Source organism: Balearica regulorum, chromosome 18 (genome assembly GCF_011004875.1).
Source record: "Balearica regulorum gibbericeps isolate bBalReg1 chromosome 18, bBalReg1.pri, whole genome shotgun sequence".
In the NCBI taxonomy this organism is placed as follows: domain Eukaryota; kingdom Metazoa; phylum Chordata; class Aves; order Gruiformes; family Gruidae; genus Balearica; species Balearica regulorum.
In genome coordinates, this window is record NC_046201.1 from 7,891,188 (window position 1) to 7,908,105 (window position 16,918).

The 16,918-nt window shown below is 50.0% G+C and overlaps 2 protein-coding genes across 10 annotated transcripts in view; one reads left to right on the forward strand and one right to left on the reverse strand.

Moving 5' to 3' along the window:
* The window catches only part of TMEM94 (transmembrane protein 94), a 53,088-nt gene extending 39,068 nt beyond the window's left edge, over positions 1–14,020 (forward strand). For 5 of the 8 annotated variants that reach the window (XM_075770562.1, XM_075770567.1, XM_075770563.1 and 2 more), the window contains 14 exons: positions 1,130–1,311; positions 1,512–1,650; positions 2,279–2,394; positions 3,276–3,375; positions 4,798–4,906; positions 5,450–5,639; positions 6,193–6,270; positions 6,664–6,749; positions 7,304–7,385; positions 7,702–7,856; positions 8,189–8,283; positions 9,431–9,524; positions 9,664–9,834; positions 10,683–14,020. In XM_075770562.1, the coding sequence (XP_075626677.1) occupies positions 1,130–1,311; positions 1,512–1,650; positions 2,279–2,394; positions 3,276–3,375; positions 4,798–4,906; positions 5,450–5,639; positions 6,193–6,270; positions 6,664–6,749; positions 7,304–7,385; positions 7,702–7,856; positions 8,189–8,283; positions 9,431–9,524; positions 9,664–9,834; positions 10,683–10,755 (1,670 nt within the window). In that variant the 3' untranslated portion in view covers positions 10,756–14,020. The remainder of the gene's footprint in view (positions 1–1,129; positions 1,312–1,511; positions 1,651–2,278; positions 2,395–3,275; positions 3,376–4,797; positions 4,907–5,449; positions 5,640–6,192; positions 6,271–6,663; positions 6,750–7,303; positions 7,386–7,701; positions 7,857–8,188; positions 8,284–9,430; positions 9,525–9,663; positions 9,835–10,682) is intronic. The other 3 variants (XM_075770565.1, XM_075770569.1, XR_012838237.1) reach the window with 2 other exon arrangements.
* A 135-nt stretch (positions 14,021–14,155) lies between these two features.
* The window catches only part of CASKIN2 (CASK interacting protein 2), a 39,470-nt gene continuing 36,707 nt past the window's right edge, over positions 14,156–16,918 (reverse strand). For both annotated transcript variants that reach the window (XM_075770561.1, XM_075770560.1), the window contains one exon: positions 14,156–16,699. In XM_075770561.1, coding sequence (XP_075626676.1) covers positions 16,603–16,699 — 97 coding nt within the window. In that variant the 3' untranslated portion in view covers positions 14,156–16,602. The remainder of the gene's footprint in view (positions 16,700–16,918) is intronic.

Sequence of the window (16,918 nt, forward strand, 5' to 3'; positions counted from 1 at the left end):
GAAATTGAGAACTAAGGGTTTCTGAAGTAGATGCATTTCCAGAGGAAATAATAATGTAGCAGCTGGTAGGTATGTTTCTAGTTAAGTTAGCGAAGCTTGCAGAGAAATCCTTCTACTTGTGAGAAGTCTGTTTCTTAAAGCAGGCAATTGAGAGTCAAGTCTTCTGGGTATTTCGATACTTGGTTTGCTATTTGTCTAATTTTATGGAAATCACATATGTTGGGTTTTTGAAAGGAATTAAATGTATGGTGGGGGGCGACTGTTCTCCCTCGATGGATTTTTTGTTGCTGTGCTGAAGGAACTGATTCCCACTAGATGAATCGTACATCTTCTCCAGAACAGCAATGGAAATTGAGAAATAAGCACGTACCATTACATAACTCCAGGAGGCTCTTTTGGAAAACCAGTGTTAATCTCTTTCTGCCTTGGTCTCCCATTCTGTAAAATGTGAATAATGGGGTTTCCCACAGCTGGGAGGCAGTTGTGACTGAGTGCTTTCAAAACACTTCTCAGTCCCAGTGTGGCAAGCTTTGCAACTGCGTGAAGTGTTTTATTATTTTGTTCTTCATACTGCATCCAGCTCCCATTCACCACAGGCTGCTCTGGTGATGGTGAAGGAACCCTGTCAAAGAGCCTTCGCAGGCACTTTGGGAGTGCCTGGAGTGTCACTGGAGGGAACATGATCCAGTTCCCTTGCATCAGCCCCCCCTTACTCTGATGGCACTCTGCCTCAGCTAGACTCGTCATGTTATTTAAGCACAGTATGATGTGTTTAAAATGCACATATGAACATTATGCAGCATACATCCTTTACATTTCTGCCCCAGTTTCTTGTGACTGATCCCTGTCTTCTGTTTTGTCTTTTTCCTTTCCATGCTTGCTGTTTCACACTTGTATTCTTGGTCGCATATGTGGGAATGTCCTGAAACTGCTTCTGTGATTGGGTATGCTGGGACAAATGGATGTCTCTTCATCTTTCCTCTTGTATACGCATGTGTGTATCTGCATGTTTCTGGGTACTATGTCCTTGGTGTTATTTTGGTGGCCTCTCCCACCATGTGTACTTTGCCTGATGCACATGTGACCCCTTGTGTCTCAATGTGATTGCGTGTTGTTTGCATGCCTGAAGAAGGGATTGGGGAAGTGATGGAGAAGGAAGATTGTATCCAGGCTCTGAGTGGACAGATCTTCATGGGAATGGTCTCATCTCAGTATCAGGCCCGTCTTGACATTGTCCGCCTCATTGATGGATTGGTCAATGCCTGCATTCGTTTTGTCTACTTCTCCCTGGAAGATGAGCTCAAAAGCAAGGTAAGCCATCTTTGCTGAACCCCCTGAACTTGCATGTCCCCTGATTGTCTGACTGGAGAGTTTAGCTCCAGTGCAATCTAAGGTTAATCTGATTCAGCTAGCTAACGAGTCCAGAAGATACCTACGCTCCAACATGGCATTGATCTGCAATACTCTGGCCTGGACCACTACCCTAAAATCTTTTATCTGTTCACCTACAGGTGTTTGCTGAGAAGATGGGTCTTGAGACCGGCTGGAATTGCCACATATCTTTAACACCTAATGGTGATGTGCCTGGCTCAGAGATCCCTCCCTCTAGCCCCAGCCATGCTGGCTCTCTGCACGATGACCTACATCAGGGTGAGAGAACTGCGCCTAAGCCACTTTGAATGCCACGTGTTTGCCGGATGGTTCTTTTAAACTCATTCATAGGTTCCTGTGTCCTCACTAGATACCTGATCCTTTGGAGCTTTGAGCACAAAACCGGATGGGCCAGAGGGGTGTGTATAAGCAAGTGAGAGAGTCTTAGGTTTATAGCCTACCCAGTCAGTACCGCAGTTGTTGGAAACAAACATCCTTCTGTGCACCAGCTGCTGTGATTTTACAACTGCTCATTAGAGCTTTTGATTCTTGCCAGGGCCCTGGTGAAGCCACTGAGGGTCTCTTGCCTGTGCATTGCTCTTTTTCTTACTTCAGGTGGGATTTTTTTACTCTCTTCTTCCCCTAGAAGGAGGAGAGCAGAAGAGATAAACTATCATGTCTCAAAAGAGCAGACACGAGGCTCACATATTCTACCTCTTGAGCAGATTAGTCATCTAAAAATACTGCATTTTAGATGACTGAGTGGGATCTAAGTGTTGCTAACCTAGAAAATCAGGCCTCACGTTTCCTGGCTTCTGCAGCTCCACGTGAATATACTGTGTGGGTGGCACAGGGGTGGCAGAGGTAGGTTTGTGCTTATTGTTTATGCTGCTTCTCTCTGCTCCAGTTTCTCGAGATGATGTGGAGGGGCTTCTGCTGATGGAAGAAGAAGGGCACTCAGATCTCATCAGCTTTCAGCCAACAGACAGCGACATCCCCAGCTTCCTGGAGGATTGTAACAGGGTGAGGCCCCCTTTCCCTACACACTTTGTGCTGTTGTCATGGTCAGCAGTATCACCTCATTAATCCCAGAGGGAATTCCACTTTGAAGCAGATCCACTGGTTTGCACTGGGACTCCTGATTTCCCCCACCCTCTTCCAGCTTGGTACCTAGAGCCTGGGAAGCTTGGGATTTTCTCACTTTTGCTCAACAGGTCTTTTCTTTGGAGTTTAGGAAGAGAGATGACCCCACATGCAGTAGCCTTGAGAGCTGCATCTCAGTCTGTGCGGGTCCCCTTCCCATGTGCTGGGCAGGGAGTGGGAACATCCCCACATTCCATGCAGACAGCAGAAACTCTCTCTTCTCCAGCTGTGAGCCATGGCTGGTGCTGCCTAGTAATCAGAGTGTGGGACAAGCTCTTCCTGCCTCATAAAGAACTCAGACATGCTTAGCAGAGGGTACAGGAATATCAGAGACAGATGCAGATTTAAAAAAAAAAAATCTGTTAGGCCTGGTTGTAGAAAGCAAGAACCCTTCCCTTGCTGTGTGTTGATGTGGCTGCAATTGAAATAGATCTAGTTGCTGGGAGACGGCGCATAGTCTCTGATTAGATTCTCCACACAGGTAAAAAGTCCTTAGAAATCCTTGAGCACAGGTTTATCATGTTGATCTTACAAACCCTGAGGGCAAGCACAGGCAGCTTGGTGCATCAGTGTGGAAGTTTAGCAGAAGACTTTTTACAATGGCTTGGGAAAGCCAGCTTCTGTCTGCAGAGACATCCATTTGATCTTGAAGTTGTATAATTCTGGGAATCACAATTCTTATTTCAGCAGTTCCCTCTGAAATGCCTCTCCCTACCTCACACACACACTCCCTTGCTTAGTCTCTTCTTTCTCTTTTTCAGGCCAAACTCCCACGGGGGATCCACCAGGTGAGACCTCACCTGCAGAACATAGACAATGTGCCTTTGCTGGTGCCTCTCTTCACAGACTGCACCCCGGAAAGTAAGTGGTACAGAGCCTGGGTCTGCCCTACTACTGCCCGTAAATACCTTCCCTGTCTGTTTGCTCTGGCTCATCTGGGTGTGGGCATGGGTGAAGGGAAGGGGATACAGTCCAGAAATCTAGACGGGCATTTGGATATTAATGACCCTCTGTTGCTTGTGGGAAGCCAGGTGTTAACTTCATTTTAATGCAACTGTTCCCTAGCTACAGAATTGGGCTAAGAACCACTCCTTTCAATTTGCATTTGTGAGAGACACAAAAGCAAACATCCAAAATGCTGCTGCCTTTTATTAAATAAGCATTATCAGTGTGCTAGGAGACTTTGATCTCTGCTTGCAACCCTCACTGCCTTATATAACTCAGAAATCGCTTCCCAGAAGAATTTTCCTGTAGCAGTTGCTGTTAACACCTGCTGCTGCTGCTTTGCAGAGGTTTTGATTGCAGAGACCAGAAAGGACAGAATTTCTCTCTCTATTTTATCTAAGAAAGGTGCTGAGTGCTCAGCTAGCTAATACCTGTCCAGTTTACAGTAAAAGTGCTAACATCATTACGATTTGGCATTTTAGGTACCTCCGGGCACAGTTTATAGAGTGCAGTGAGAACCAGTTACAGCCCAGTCAGTCTAGGCATTCAGTGCCCAGTAGATTTCCTCTTTCTGTCTGACAGCCACGGCAGTTCCCCACTTCATCTAACCCCTTCCCTGTGCTGCAGATCTGGATGCATCAGTCATTTAGAGAAGTTGTTTACACAGGAATCTGCAGAGGCTGGGTTTGGTTTTTTTTTTCCACCTAGAGCATTCTAGAAAATTCATATATACACAGACCACCATGCACAGAGTTACAGAAGAAAAATCAGATCAAACAGCAGCTTTGATTTAGAGGCCCCAGTAGGATGTTGATAAAAAGATTGATGAAGGCTAGAGGTAGCAGTGGGAGTGCAGAAACAGGGACTGGCCCTGAGTATGGCTAAATGTGGCACTGCTTTCGGCGTAGTTTATTATATTCCCTCTATTCCTTTAGATTTCAAACAGTAGTGATGTGATGCTGAGCAGAATTTAAAATTGTGTATTTATTTGAGGTTTATTTAATTTCTGCTGTTTCCCAATAAGTCCATTTGATGCTGAAGCCATCTGTATTATATACCCAGGCTATACCTACAGCTCTGGTCTGAAAGAGATGTGCTAGAAATGCAAATCTCAGGGTCATACAGGAGGCAGGTATACAAGAAACTTGGACTGCAATAAATTAGCTATCTAATTCTGTGCTTTTACTTTGCATCTCACTATATGTGACTGATGAGTATCAGTTGGGTAATTTTAAGAGATCTGCTTGCCTGTTATCCAGACTGAAAAGGGTGTGTGAAACACTGCATATTTCTGTGCATAAGATAATGCACTGTGTTTCTCCTCCTGTCCTTTTGCAGCCATGTGTGAGATGATCAAAATCATGCAGGAGTACGGGGAGGTGACTTGCTGTCTGGGAAGCTCTGCCAACCTGCGGAACAGCTGCCTCTTCCTGCAAAGTGATATCAGGTAGGGCAGGATCAGGACTCCTACAGCTGCCTTTACTCTTTGCAAGTGCCCAGTCATAGGTCACACCAGACCTGTAGATTGTGCAGGGTGACACTCACAATTGCTCTGTCCATTATTAGCTTCACTTGCCTCCAATAAGGGACATTTGAGTGGTATCAGATGGGATGATTACCTAGATCCCTCAACACACAAGGATATTTCTCTCCATCTTTAAAAGGAAGCTGTTACTCTTGCATGCTGAGCTATTGTGCACCAGCTGGCATTACAGGTGCTTCTCAGTGGGTGAAAGAGTGGAAGTGCCCCTCTGGATCAACCAGTTTGTTGACCTTGAGCCACAAACCCAAATATGTTCATTATTTCTCTGGGAATAACTGAAAGTCTAGGGAGATTGATCCTAAATTCATGTCACAGCTCAGAGCTTTTCTACCAGGGAGGTACATAGAGGTGGTAGAGCACAGCATGACTTCAAAAGCGGGACTGCAGTGAAATAGTTTCTCCTCTGGGATGAGGACTTTCACTAATGCTCCTGTGTTGCCCTTGCAGTATAGCACTGGACCCTCTCTACCCATCTCGCTGCTCCTGGGAGACTTTCGGCTATGCCACCAGCACCACCATGACCCATGCCTCTGATGAGCTCACCCCACTGCAGCTCTCAGGGCAACTCAACAGCCTGCCTTGCTCCATGTCCTTCCGCCAAGAAGAGAGTACCAGCATCATCAGGCTTATAGAGCAGGTAAGCCAGGCACATCCCCTCTCTGGTACTCACCCCTCTGTCTGCAGCTCCCAAAAAGCAAAGCTAGAAGCTCATGTGAGCATTCTTGTTCAGTTGCCTGCAGTAAGCTGCCAGCATTAGCTTTTCTCATGTCTCCTGTCCTTTGTTCAGGAAGCACAACAGAATCTTCCTGCCTGGTCCTACCGGTCCAAGGTGTAAAGGGATGGTTTGGGAATGGCACCTTGTGGCAACAGAACATGAATATTATTCAAGTGGATAAAGGGTAAACTTGCAGCAATCCCTAGCCAGACAGCAATGCAGTGCTAGGAAGAAGTGTTACCCCAGAAAAGCAAGGAGGTTTAAACAAACTTACCCCTTGGCTAAATTCTGCCTTTCCTTCAACCTCTACATCTAGGCAGGAGACCTTCCCCTTTTGCTTACAATGTGTCCCGATCCTCTCCCCTCCCACTTCCCCTGCTGGCCACATGTTCTGCCCCTGCCTGCCAATAATTGCTCTTGGCTGGTAACTGCTCCCATCACAGCAAGGGCTCTGAGGGCTTGTGCTTCCTTCCAGGCCAGGCATGCAACTTATGGGATCCGCAAGTGTTTCCTCTTCCTGCTGCAGTGCCAGCTGACCTTGGTTGTCATTCAGGTGAGTCCTGGCCTGGCTGGGGACAGCATTTAGCTCAGAGGATGGGAGTGCTAGCATGGATATGGGTGGCTACAGTGGGGCAGCCTTGCAAGAGGGAAAAGTGGCCTTCAGTCACATTTGGGGAAGTTACAGATAGAGACCATGTGATCTCAGCCTGCATTGCCCCCTCTCCCTGACCCTCCTACAGAGGTTTCTTTTCAACTCCTTTTTCCCTGTGGAGAAAAGCATCCCCTACAGCACCTGCCCCAGCAGCCCGGAACACGTGGAGGGTCTGCGCAGTGGCAGCCTAGTTACCAGCTCATCCCAGTGTTTTGGGGGAGGACAGTGGCATTTTGGGTAACAGGACTGTCCTAGCCCTGCTCACACTCTTCACTCTGGATTGTTCATGTCCAGTTCCTCTCCTGCCTGGTGCAGCTGCCCCCCATCCTCAGTACCACGGACATCGTGTGGCTCTCCTGTTTCTGCTACCCACTGCTCAGGTGAGTCTATCAAGGTGGAATCTGCTGCCTTCCACCAACAGGATGCATAGACCAGTTCCCCATCCTCACTGTGTCCATGTTAAAAAGAAAGCTGACATCACCCGCAGCATGCTAAGAAGGCTGCAAGGATTGTTCTAAGCACCTGGCTTTGACAAGGTGCTTGGAAACACAGGAACATTTGTGTACAGCTGTGTTAGCCCTGCCTGCTGAGAGCTGTATTATCTTGTGGCTTGCATTTCCAGCTGAAAGTCATCTTCTAATCCTCATACTGTTGCACTGGCTGGAGTGTGATGGAGAGCCTAGGGTGTCAGGCAGAGGCCAAGGTAGCATGGGTGGTGTTTTCCTCCATCACATATTTGGAGGTCACCTCTTTCCCTGTCTGCACCTGCCATGAATGACACCTTTTACAGCACATGCTAAGGCAGTAGCCAGATAAGTACCAATGTTGCAAGCAGTCTGAGGAGGTTATTTGGGTTCAAGTGTTAGACATAGACAAAAAACCAAAGTTTTGGTGCCTGAACTTGTTTCTGAGAGACCAACTTACCTTTCTCCAGCATTTCGCTCCTGGGCAAGCCTCCCCACAGCTCCATCATGACCATGGCAACAGGAAAAAACTTGACTTCCATTCCTAAGAAGGTAGGTGACCCATCAGATTAAAATTGTTCACACATTTTTTTCATTCTACTTTGTCCCAGTGTTGATGCATAGCTGAGGCCCTGAGCCTTCCCTTAGCAAATCAATCCACAGCATGAGCCACGCTATTCAAAAGCGTGGCATGAACAGGAAGGGAATCCCTTAGTGCTAGCATGTCCACAGGGCAGATCCACAGTGCAGCATCTCATCTGTACTACAGCTTGTCTTTTGCAGCCACCAATTCCCTGATGGTTCAACACAGGGGAGGCTGGGCCAGTGACATGCCCATGTCATCCTCCTGCCTCTCCCTTATTCACAGACTCAGCATTACTTCCTGTTCTGCTTCCTGCTGAAATTCAGCCTGACCATCTGCTCCTGCCTCATCTGCTTCGGGTTCACACTGCATGAGTCCTGCAAAGAGGTGAACACTACCAGCCTCAATCTCACAGCCTGCTCCTCCATCATGCTGCACAGGTGAGGAACTGAGCCCGACACACACCCCCCTCACCCTGCAGGGCCTGTTGCTCTTACCTTTCCCAGGTAGGACTGATTTTCCTAACAAGCTTCAGACCCTTGCATGATCCAGCTATAACAGCTGTACATAGGTCTGGATGTTCTCCCTGCTGCCTTGACAATTGCATCTTTGGGGCACTTGCTCACCATTGCCTCCTGGTACTAGGACAGCCTGACTCCAAGCTCATACTTGGTTCTCTCAGCTATCAGAGGAAGACATGGTCCTGGTGGGAACAGGTCAGACAGTAAGTCCCCCACTATTAACTTCTTTCCTGTGTCCTCTCATTTACTAGCAATGCTGATGGTGCTCCTGACTGGTTTGGGACATTTTCCAATGCTCTTCTTGTAGCCCAAAAGCTCACAGCTGGCCTGATTGTTTTACACACAGGTAAGTCCCTGTTCCCAGACCTTATCTTTCCCCACTCTGGGGGAAAACTTGCCCCCTATGCCAGTGCACAAACTCCCTGGTAGAAGCAGACACTGCAGTGACCTCTCAGCACAGGCATAAAGCCTCTTGTCTTACCCTAACAAATTAAAGACAGCACCTTCAGAGCTGATTCTGCCACTTACCAGCCTGGTGAAGTGCTGATTCCTTTCCAGAAAAACAGCATCCCTTCTTGCAAATTGGCTCACAACTCCTGCAGCCTTCCTTGCTTCAAATAGTCCTTATATACCTGCTCACCATTTTGTGAGGCACTCCATTTCCTTCCACAAACAACACTGGTACAGCTGTGTCTACCCTGGAGCTGGAAGCCTTTTTAAACCCTCTAGAGGGGTGGGGAGGGGGGAACCAGCCCTTGTCTGACCCTCATCACCTGTGCATAGTTGCCTGTTAGAGTAGGTCTAGCTGCTCTCTGGTGACTTTTAAAGAGTCTCTGCTCCCTTTCCACTGTGTCATGTGGTGCTGCACCTTGGTGCCAGGCAGGGCATTGTATGTTGAGATGTGCAGGGTGTCCAGGCCAACAGAAATGCCTCCTAATTTGAGAGGCAGTCCTGCTTTGGAGAGAGGTAGTGTGCATACTGGTTTCTGTCCTTCAGATCACTGAGGCTAGGCAGGCATGGTCTGCCTGACAGGTGGGGAATGCTGTTTTGAAGATCTCTAAGTAAAAGCTGAGCAAATGTTCTATCCTGTGCAGACAGCTCTGTGTCTGGCTAAATATCTTTCTCTGGGCTGGAGCTTTCCACTAGTGCAGGCCTGCAGTGACCCAGAGACAAGGGCACCCCCCTGGCCCCCAGGTCCCTAGTTCTGGTCCTTTGCCTGATCTGCTTTAGCATGCCAGGCTGCGAACCAACCTTGGCAGCCCCATAGTGAGTAATCCCGTGCGGTGCTACTACTGCACTCCCCTTCTGCCCTGCATATTTGGGGACTTGGAGTTGCTGTGGAGAGCCTGGTCTGAAAGGACTTTGAATCAAAGGTTAGTTTCAGGGACATAAAGACCATACCCCATTAGAGTTAATAGCTGTTGGTGTATATTGTAAACTGTTGCACCTGCGTGTGATGCTTAAATAACCCCCTTTTCCGTCTGTCCCTGTAGTGTTCATATCCATCACCCACGTCCATCGCACCAAGCCGTTGTGGAAGAAGAGCCCCCTCTCCAACCGGTGGTGGACGCTCACTGTGGCTGTTGTGTGAGTATCCACTGCTGAGTTGTTGAAGGGTCTCTGTTGTGAACTCAGAAGTGTTACCTCTGGGCCTGAACCCTGATGTACAGATCCTGGGGATCTTGTTAGCTCTGCTGAGATTTGCTGTGTCTGTTTATGATCTTAGATTGCTGGGACAAGTGGCACAGACTGCACTGGACCTGAAACTCTGGGAAAACCTCAATTCTTCATTGACCTTTAACCACATTTCCATCTCCCCAGTCTCATGGCTCCTGGGTTTTCTTTCCTTGGTCCTTGTGGTTATCATCAATGAGATTGTCAAGCTGCATGAAATCAGGTATGGGGTGTAGTAGGGAAGATAGGGAGAAAGGGCTGAGCCTCACTCCAGCCTGGCCTTGAGCTGCAGAAAAATGATGCACAGGGAACAGGGTGGGGAATAAAAAGGAAAAGATGATTGCATTGTGTAAATCACCTGGCTATTGTGTGCAAGCTCATGTTCCACCTCTCGGGGAGGAAGCGCAGGGGAGGAAAGAGGGTCAGGGAAGGGTAGTGGCAGTGATTGGGAGCAGGAAGGGAGACCAAAATTTTGTTATCTCAGACCAATGAGAGGGAAACAGCCAAGGTCTGTGAAATACCAGTATGGAATTGGAGAGGGCTGTTCTCTCCATCTCGTCCCATGAGGACAGAGAGGCATTGAATCACAGCAGAGGAAATACGTCTTCACACAGTGCCTGGACTGTGGGACTCATTTTCACGGGAAGTGGCTGAAGCCAAGAATTAGTAGCAGGCAAAGTGACTGGCTGTTCTTCTTAGCACAGGGAGCAGCCAGAGCTGGGAGTTAACGCTAATAAGCATTGATTCAGGAAAGGGGTTGGTAAGGAAAAGCACTGGGGATTACAGGGAACCCTTATGGGGACAGAGCCACTGTCTCTGTTCTTGGGAAGGGTTTCTGGACCTTTCTCTGCTGTGTGAGGCAACCTTGGAGATGGCGCTTGGCTGCATGGGGGAGGACTGAGACCATGGGTTGTTACCTGGATTTGATTCCCCTCCCAGGGTAACACAGGGCCCAGGCCAGGGGCTTTCCTGCTTTTTGGGGCTGTGCAGCTCAGGAATCGCAGTGGGGTAGCCTTGCTTGCCTTCTACCCCTCCACATGCTGACTCCCTTCCTGCTTCTGCCTTCTCCAGGGTCCGGGTCCGTTACCAAAAGAGGCAGAAGTTGCAGTTTGAAACAAAGCTGGGGATGAATTCGCCGTTTTAAACTCTCGAGTTCCCTGGAGCCAGGGCCACACAGCCGCATCCTGCGCTGGGAGAGTGGCTGCACCAAAGGCTCAGGGAGTTTTCCCTCACACATGGAACAGCCTCCTTGCAAAACTACATCAGCACCTTCCAGGGGGCCCCAGGCAGGGCACTGCTATCAGGATCCCCCCAGCAGGTATGCAGCCCCTCCCCAGCCTGCTAGGGTACTCTTAAGGGAGCCTGCAAGCTCTTGTGGCTTTTCAGGCTGCTCTTCCTTTATTTATTTATTACTAGAGGTTTTTGTTAGTATCATGGTGATGCTGAAATGAAGTGACTTCTTCCTTCTGTGTGAGCAGATGGGTTTCCCGGACCTGGCAGGAGAATTTGGGGCCAGCAGGGGAGACATAGGGCTGCTGAAGCAAGAGATCTCTCTTGAAACCCATTTTGTTTTTCCATCTGCGTGCTCTCCTGGATGATGTGTTGTGTGCATGCCTGCGCATGTCCTCACCCACCTCCCTGTCCCTGTGTCCTGGGGGGGGGAAGGAGCCATCTCTCCTGCAGCTCCAGGAGTGCTGGGGGGCCAGGTGAGGACTGGAGCTCCCATTCCCAAGGGGACACCGTGAAGGGTCTCTGGCAGGGTACTGGGAAAGCCCCTGCGAAGGCCAGGCTGTGCCAGGCCTGCCCTCTAGCGTTGTTGCTGTAGCCATATGCTAACTGTTGAGTGCTTCAGGAGAAGAGGGATGAGAGAGGGCTTTAAGAAAAGCTGTCTGCATTTGACCCTAGGGACCTGGTACAGAGGGAGTCGGGAGGGCAGCTCTGCCTGCCTGCAGGGAGTCAGCATGGCTCAGCTTCCTCCAGCCCTGTTGAACCAGCTCTTACTTGCTTTAACACTCCCCCAGAGAGCTAGGTTTATAACTGTCCTTTTTGTGATTCAAATTGCCATTCTGCTTCAGTAAAATGCCTGCTTGAGAGAGCCCTAGCTAGAGATAAAACCTGAGCGCTGCCTATCCTGCCGTGGAAGGAGGGGGAACGTCTTTCCAGGCAGGATATCTGCATCTTGCAGTTGTGCCTAACAGGGAGCTGGTGGACGGCTCCTTTCCCAGGCCTGGGACTGTGCTGCATCCGGTACGTGCTCTCCAAGGCACAGGGAAACTCCACTCATCGTGTCTTTCTGTGATAGGGCTTGGAAGTCTTTCCCTTCCATGCTGCTGCCCTCACAGCTGTTCCCTGTTTTTCTGGAGGTCTCTTCTTCATTTGACTGGAGGAAACCTTCCCCTGAGGGCTGCTGCAAACCATGATCTGCCCCAATGTGGCACACGTGCTCGTGAGCTCTGAACAGACCCCAGCTGTACTGGGAACACTGGTGCCCTTGTGGGCTGACAGTCAAGGGCCACACAGGAGCACACAGGCTTGGCTACCGGAATATTTGCAGCTCATGGACATGTTGACTCCCTTCCTAGTTCTAAAAACTGGCTACAGCAGGTAAATCCCAGCACTGTTTTTGCTCCCAATATTAACACTACAATACATGGTTACTTCCCCTTTGGTACCCAAGACTAACAAATGGCTGCTGGTCCTTCCCTGGCAGGCAGGCTCTGCTTTGCTGCTCCACCTTGTCTTCCTTACATTTCAGCATAACCAGAGAGCGTGCATGTCTCTAAGCAATACCCTTCTCCCTGCTGTGGGTCTGGTAGGAGAGCAAAGCCGGGGTACAGTCAGCCTCTGAGCTCTGGGGACAGATGGAAGATGCTGGAGGGGGGCAGCTGGGGGTGTTCAGAGGCCTGGACCCTGTTCCTACAGCTGGAGAGCAGATGTTTCGATTCCATGCTGCTGGCAGGGTTGCATGGGATAGGGAGCCAGCAGCTCACTGGGGAAAGGCAGGGCTCTCCTGCAATGCAGCAGTACCAGGCTACCCCTGCTTGCAGAGTGGGTCTGCTCACCTTTGCCAGCTAGGCTGAACTCTGCCTTCACTCCTCTCAGGCCTGCAGAGCTGCCTGACTCAGGGAGAACAAGCTCCATCTTTCTCAATCTCAGTTCACTAAATGCCAGCTCTAGATCTGTTACCTCTGGCACCTGAGAAATCAGCTTTTCTTTCTGATGCCAGAGTCAGCTAGCAGGTGGGATACGATCTCCTCTGTTGCCGAGCTGAGCTGGAGGCAGCACCAAGCTGCACACCGCTATTCCTGCAGAGCAACCTTCCCCTCGACATTAGCTCTTGCCCTGCGCCACTAACTGTTGTAGGCGATAAGAAACAGCAGATACCGGGGCTTCCTGCTGGCCACACCTTCTTCTAGAGGAGGCACCTCCAAGGTTTCCTTCTCTGGATGATCACAAATGTTTATTTTCTTGCACCCTCCTTCCCCTGCTAGTCTTGGAGGGAGCCGAGGCATATGAGTGGAGCCTTTTGGATGGTCTCGCCAGTGCCACCCTTCCCTCAGCCATTGAGGTACCAAGGGTCAGGGTGCACAGCTTCAGAAAGAAATTTCCTACATCAAGATGTTTTTAAATGGTGTATATTTTATATTAAATTTTTTGGGATGTATGTAAAAATACTTGATTTGTATGAAAACTTGTAAATTGTATTAAAAAAAAAAAAAGAAACGCAGACCCACACGCATCCAGTGTACGAATGGCAATAAATGATTGTCTTGGATAACACACCCAGTGAGTGGGAGGGAATCTGCATTCAGCAAAGCCAGGAGGTAAAAATGTGCATGGCTGCTCATGTCATAGTGTCCGAGTTGCCTCGCTCACCTGTTGTGGGGACACAGCCCAAGAGCTTGATGCTCCTGGGACCTGGTCCCAGCACTTTTTTCCACTTTCTGCTCAGCTTTGGGCAAATCCGTCCAGCTCTGCATGCCTCTTCCTACAGAGTAACAGTCCGATTACCTCACGGGCTCCTGGATCCCAGGTACAGCACACGCGGTTGTTCCCAGGCACCGCTTCGGTCACGGCTGGTGGCACGGTTTGAAGCCCCTTGGGATGAAAGGTCGGGGGCGAGCTGGAACAGGCACTGCGAGCACTGGAGAAAAGCAGCATGGCGAGATGAGGAGACCTGGGCTTCTTGTTCCGAGCCAAGCAGGGCCTGGTGCGACTGTGGCTGTGCTCTGATCACCCAGGAGGACGGAGGAGTGCTTTGCCGGGCAGGCAGAGAGCCGAGGCTTCATCCAAAGCTGGGAATGGGGCATTGGAAGGTGGTGGTGGTCCCCAGCGCTCTCACCACATATTACTGCCATGGTGGTAAGACTCAAACTGAACATTAACCTCACTGGAGGCGAGAGCAGGACTCTTACCAGGGGAGAGTAGCTGAGGAAACCCAGATCTTAAGCGCTCAAAGGGCAGGATAAAGCTGATCCTCGATGAGCTTCAGAGTACGAGACAACCTTGTGCAATTTGACACGAAGGACACAACTAGGCAAAACTATCAAAAGGGTAAAATATGCCCCACTGTTTAATAGAATTTAGTCTTAATGGATGTTAGTGGAAAACAAAACACATGATTAACACAAACAGAGCAGATGGTTTAAAATCTGTTGTCAGTCTGGTGATTACATGGGCTATTTTTTCCCCTCACTGTGTTGCTGCACAGAGCAGGTGCAGCTGGGGTCAGTTAGTCCCAGTTGCAGTGTACATAACTTACACACCATACAGTAGCTTCAAAATAGAGATCTAGAGCTTAAAAAATAGGCATTCTTCTGCAAAATCAAATGTTTCATTCCCTTATTGACAATGAGAGCAGCGTGGTGCTGCCCTCAGGTGGCTCAGACAGCGACAGCTCCACCCCAGTGTCCTCTTATCCCTGACCCTAAAGTACAAGACTTGCGGTTCTGGTTAGTAAATACATATAATAAATCACATTTAAAATATATACATTGGCCTTTAAAATAAACCAAAACATTTACAGTTTATCAACATTGGAAAAAAATAACGGCTTGTCCCAGGTTGACTCGTGAGAGTAAAAAAATCAGTTTTAAAAGGTTTCTGCAAACCTTTTGATAAAGTGCCACTGGTTGTAGCTATTTAAAAACAAATCGGGTCCATGACGTAGCACTTGCCTGTCAGACACGGTCATTTAAACACACTCAATGTGATGTATAAATCAGAGCAACTGACTAGCCAGGAGAGAGGTGTTTTAACCGCCTCAAACTGACCTCAAGTCCCAGCCAACGATATGATTTTTTTTTTTTCCCCAAGGCTTTTCTGTCTGCTTTTCAGCCTAGAAGCCAGGCTGGCACCTCCCGCCCGCCCGGCCCGTGGTGCAACTGCCGCTCGTGAGCGGAGACCCTGGGGAATGTCCAGGCAGGCTTTGCTCACAGAGGCTGCTCCCCTTTCCGTGCAAGGAGAGGGGCTGCTAACAGTCCAGTTGCAAACTCCCAGAAGGATTGGGAAGCAATTGCCTCTTCGGCCACCTTCTCCCTTTCCAGTTCGGTTTTGTGTTGGTGATTTTTTTAAAAAGGAGGGATATGTGGAATTTTTTTTTTCCTTTTGTTTGGAATTTTTGTAGCAAATGGCACTTCAGTACAATCTTAGGTTCCCTTCTGGTGCTCTGATGCTTTCATTTGCTTGGCATGCTGAGCGCAAGCCAAGTTCGGGGCTCTTGGACATATTTAGACATGCACTACTAAACAGATCCTGCTAGAGAAATCTGTCTTCAAGCTATGCAGCCGTTCCTACTGCTTGGATGCAATGAGCTATCGCTGCCGTTTCCCCTGCTGCAGCCACGGGGCTGTGACCGCATCCAGCCTGCATGCACAGTAGCTGTTGCCGAGCTGAACTCGCCCAGTGCACGCAGGGTCACCTCTCCCGCTGGGTTTTAGTGCTGCAAGGAAGCATCTCGCAGAGTCCCAAACCCTGCTACGGTTTAACAACGCTCACAGCGGAGTTTGTGCCAGCAGCTCCTCGCAGGGAGGAGGGGTGGGAAAAGGGACCATTTTCTCCCCCCCAAAAGAGATAGGGGAAGAAATGGAAAAAAAAAAAAAAAAAAAAAAAAGCACTAACTACACTGCTGCTTCACCCTGGCAGCACCAGGGTGCAGTTTGCCTAGGCACGGTGTCGGCAGAGGGCTGCCTCCATTTAGCAGCACAATCCAGCTGGACTGGCACAAACGCACGGGCCTTCGGCGCTGCCATCACCATCCTCATCGCCCTGGGGAAGGGGCAGGTAGACCTCCATGTTTGGCAGGGCCGTGGTGGAGCATCCGCTGCTCCACAGGCTGTGCCAGCCCCATCTCAAGGGGTTTGCGGGTCCCACCGGAGGGATTTTGATCCGGTTGGATTACACGCTGCCTGATGCTGACGCGTTTGGAAAAGCAATAAAGCAGAAAGGTTCCTTCTCGCTCTGCAAGCTGCCAAATTGCGACAAGCCCCGTCTTCTTTTAGCTGCTGTCAGGCCTTGCCGGGGCTGGGATCTGCTCAGTAAATAGCCAGCTTGGTGGCGGCTGCCCGGGGAGGTCTCTCCTTTGACACATTGTTGGCAAGGGATAAATAATAAGAGGCAGGACTCGGCAATGCAGCGAGGAAAGAGAAAGGTCCCTTGTGAAGGCTCCTCAGCTCTGTGCAAGGGAGCGAGGGCTTCTCCGCGGCCTCCAGGATCACATATGCAGCCCCTCTGGCCTCTCCTCCCACTGCCAGTCTGGTGGGAAACGCCTGACCCCCTCGGAAACCAGCCCACGGCCGTGCTGGCACGTGTGATACGGAGCCAGGGGCGAGCAAGAAGGGGCAGCTGTGTTCCCAGCCACAGTGCAAAGTGCAGGGAGGGAAGTGGCTGGAGAGACCCGGAGGCACCGCTCGGTGCCGGATCCACTCTCTCCCCATCACCAGGGGCACTGGCGGAGCAGCCGGTGGTAGGGAGGGGAAGGAGGGGGCAAGCCTCAGTCCAGCATCGCGTCCAGCTGGTCGGCCAAGTCATCAAACATGTTGCTGATGTCTTCCAGGATGTTCTTGGCTGAGTGCACGGCCCCGGGGTGGCTGGGGAGGAAAGGGAGAGATGGTCAAAATGCCTGAAGGCTTGAGGTGCTGAGGGGGAAGAGTTGGCCGGGCTGGACCCGACCGTCCCGGTGGCAGGCAGAGCTCAGCACGCAGCTGGACACGAGCATGTGCGACTTGGTGTGGCGCAGGGATGTGCCCGTGCGCAGCCCTTTCCCTGCCCTCGCTGGGGCTTCTGAACTCCACCTCCAGGTCCCCAGC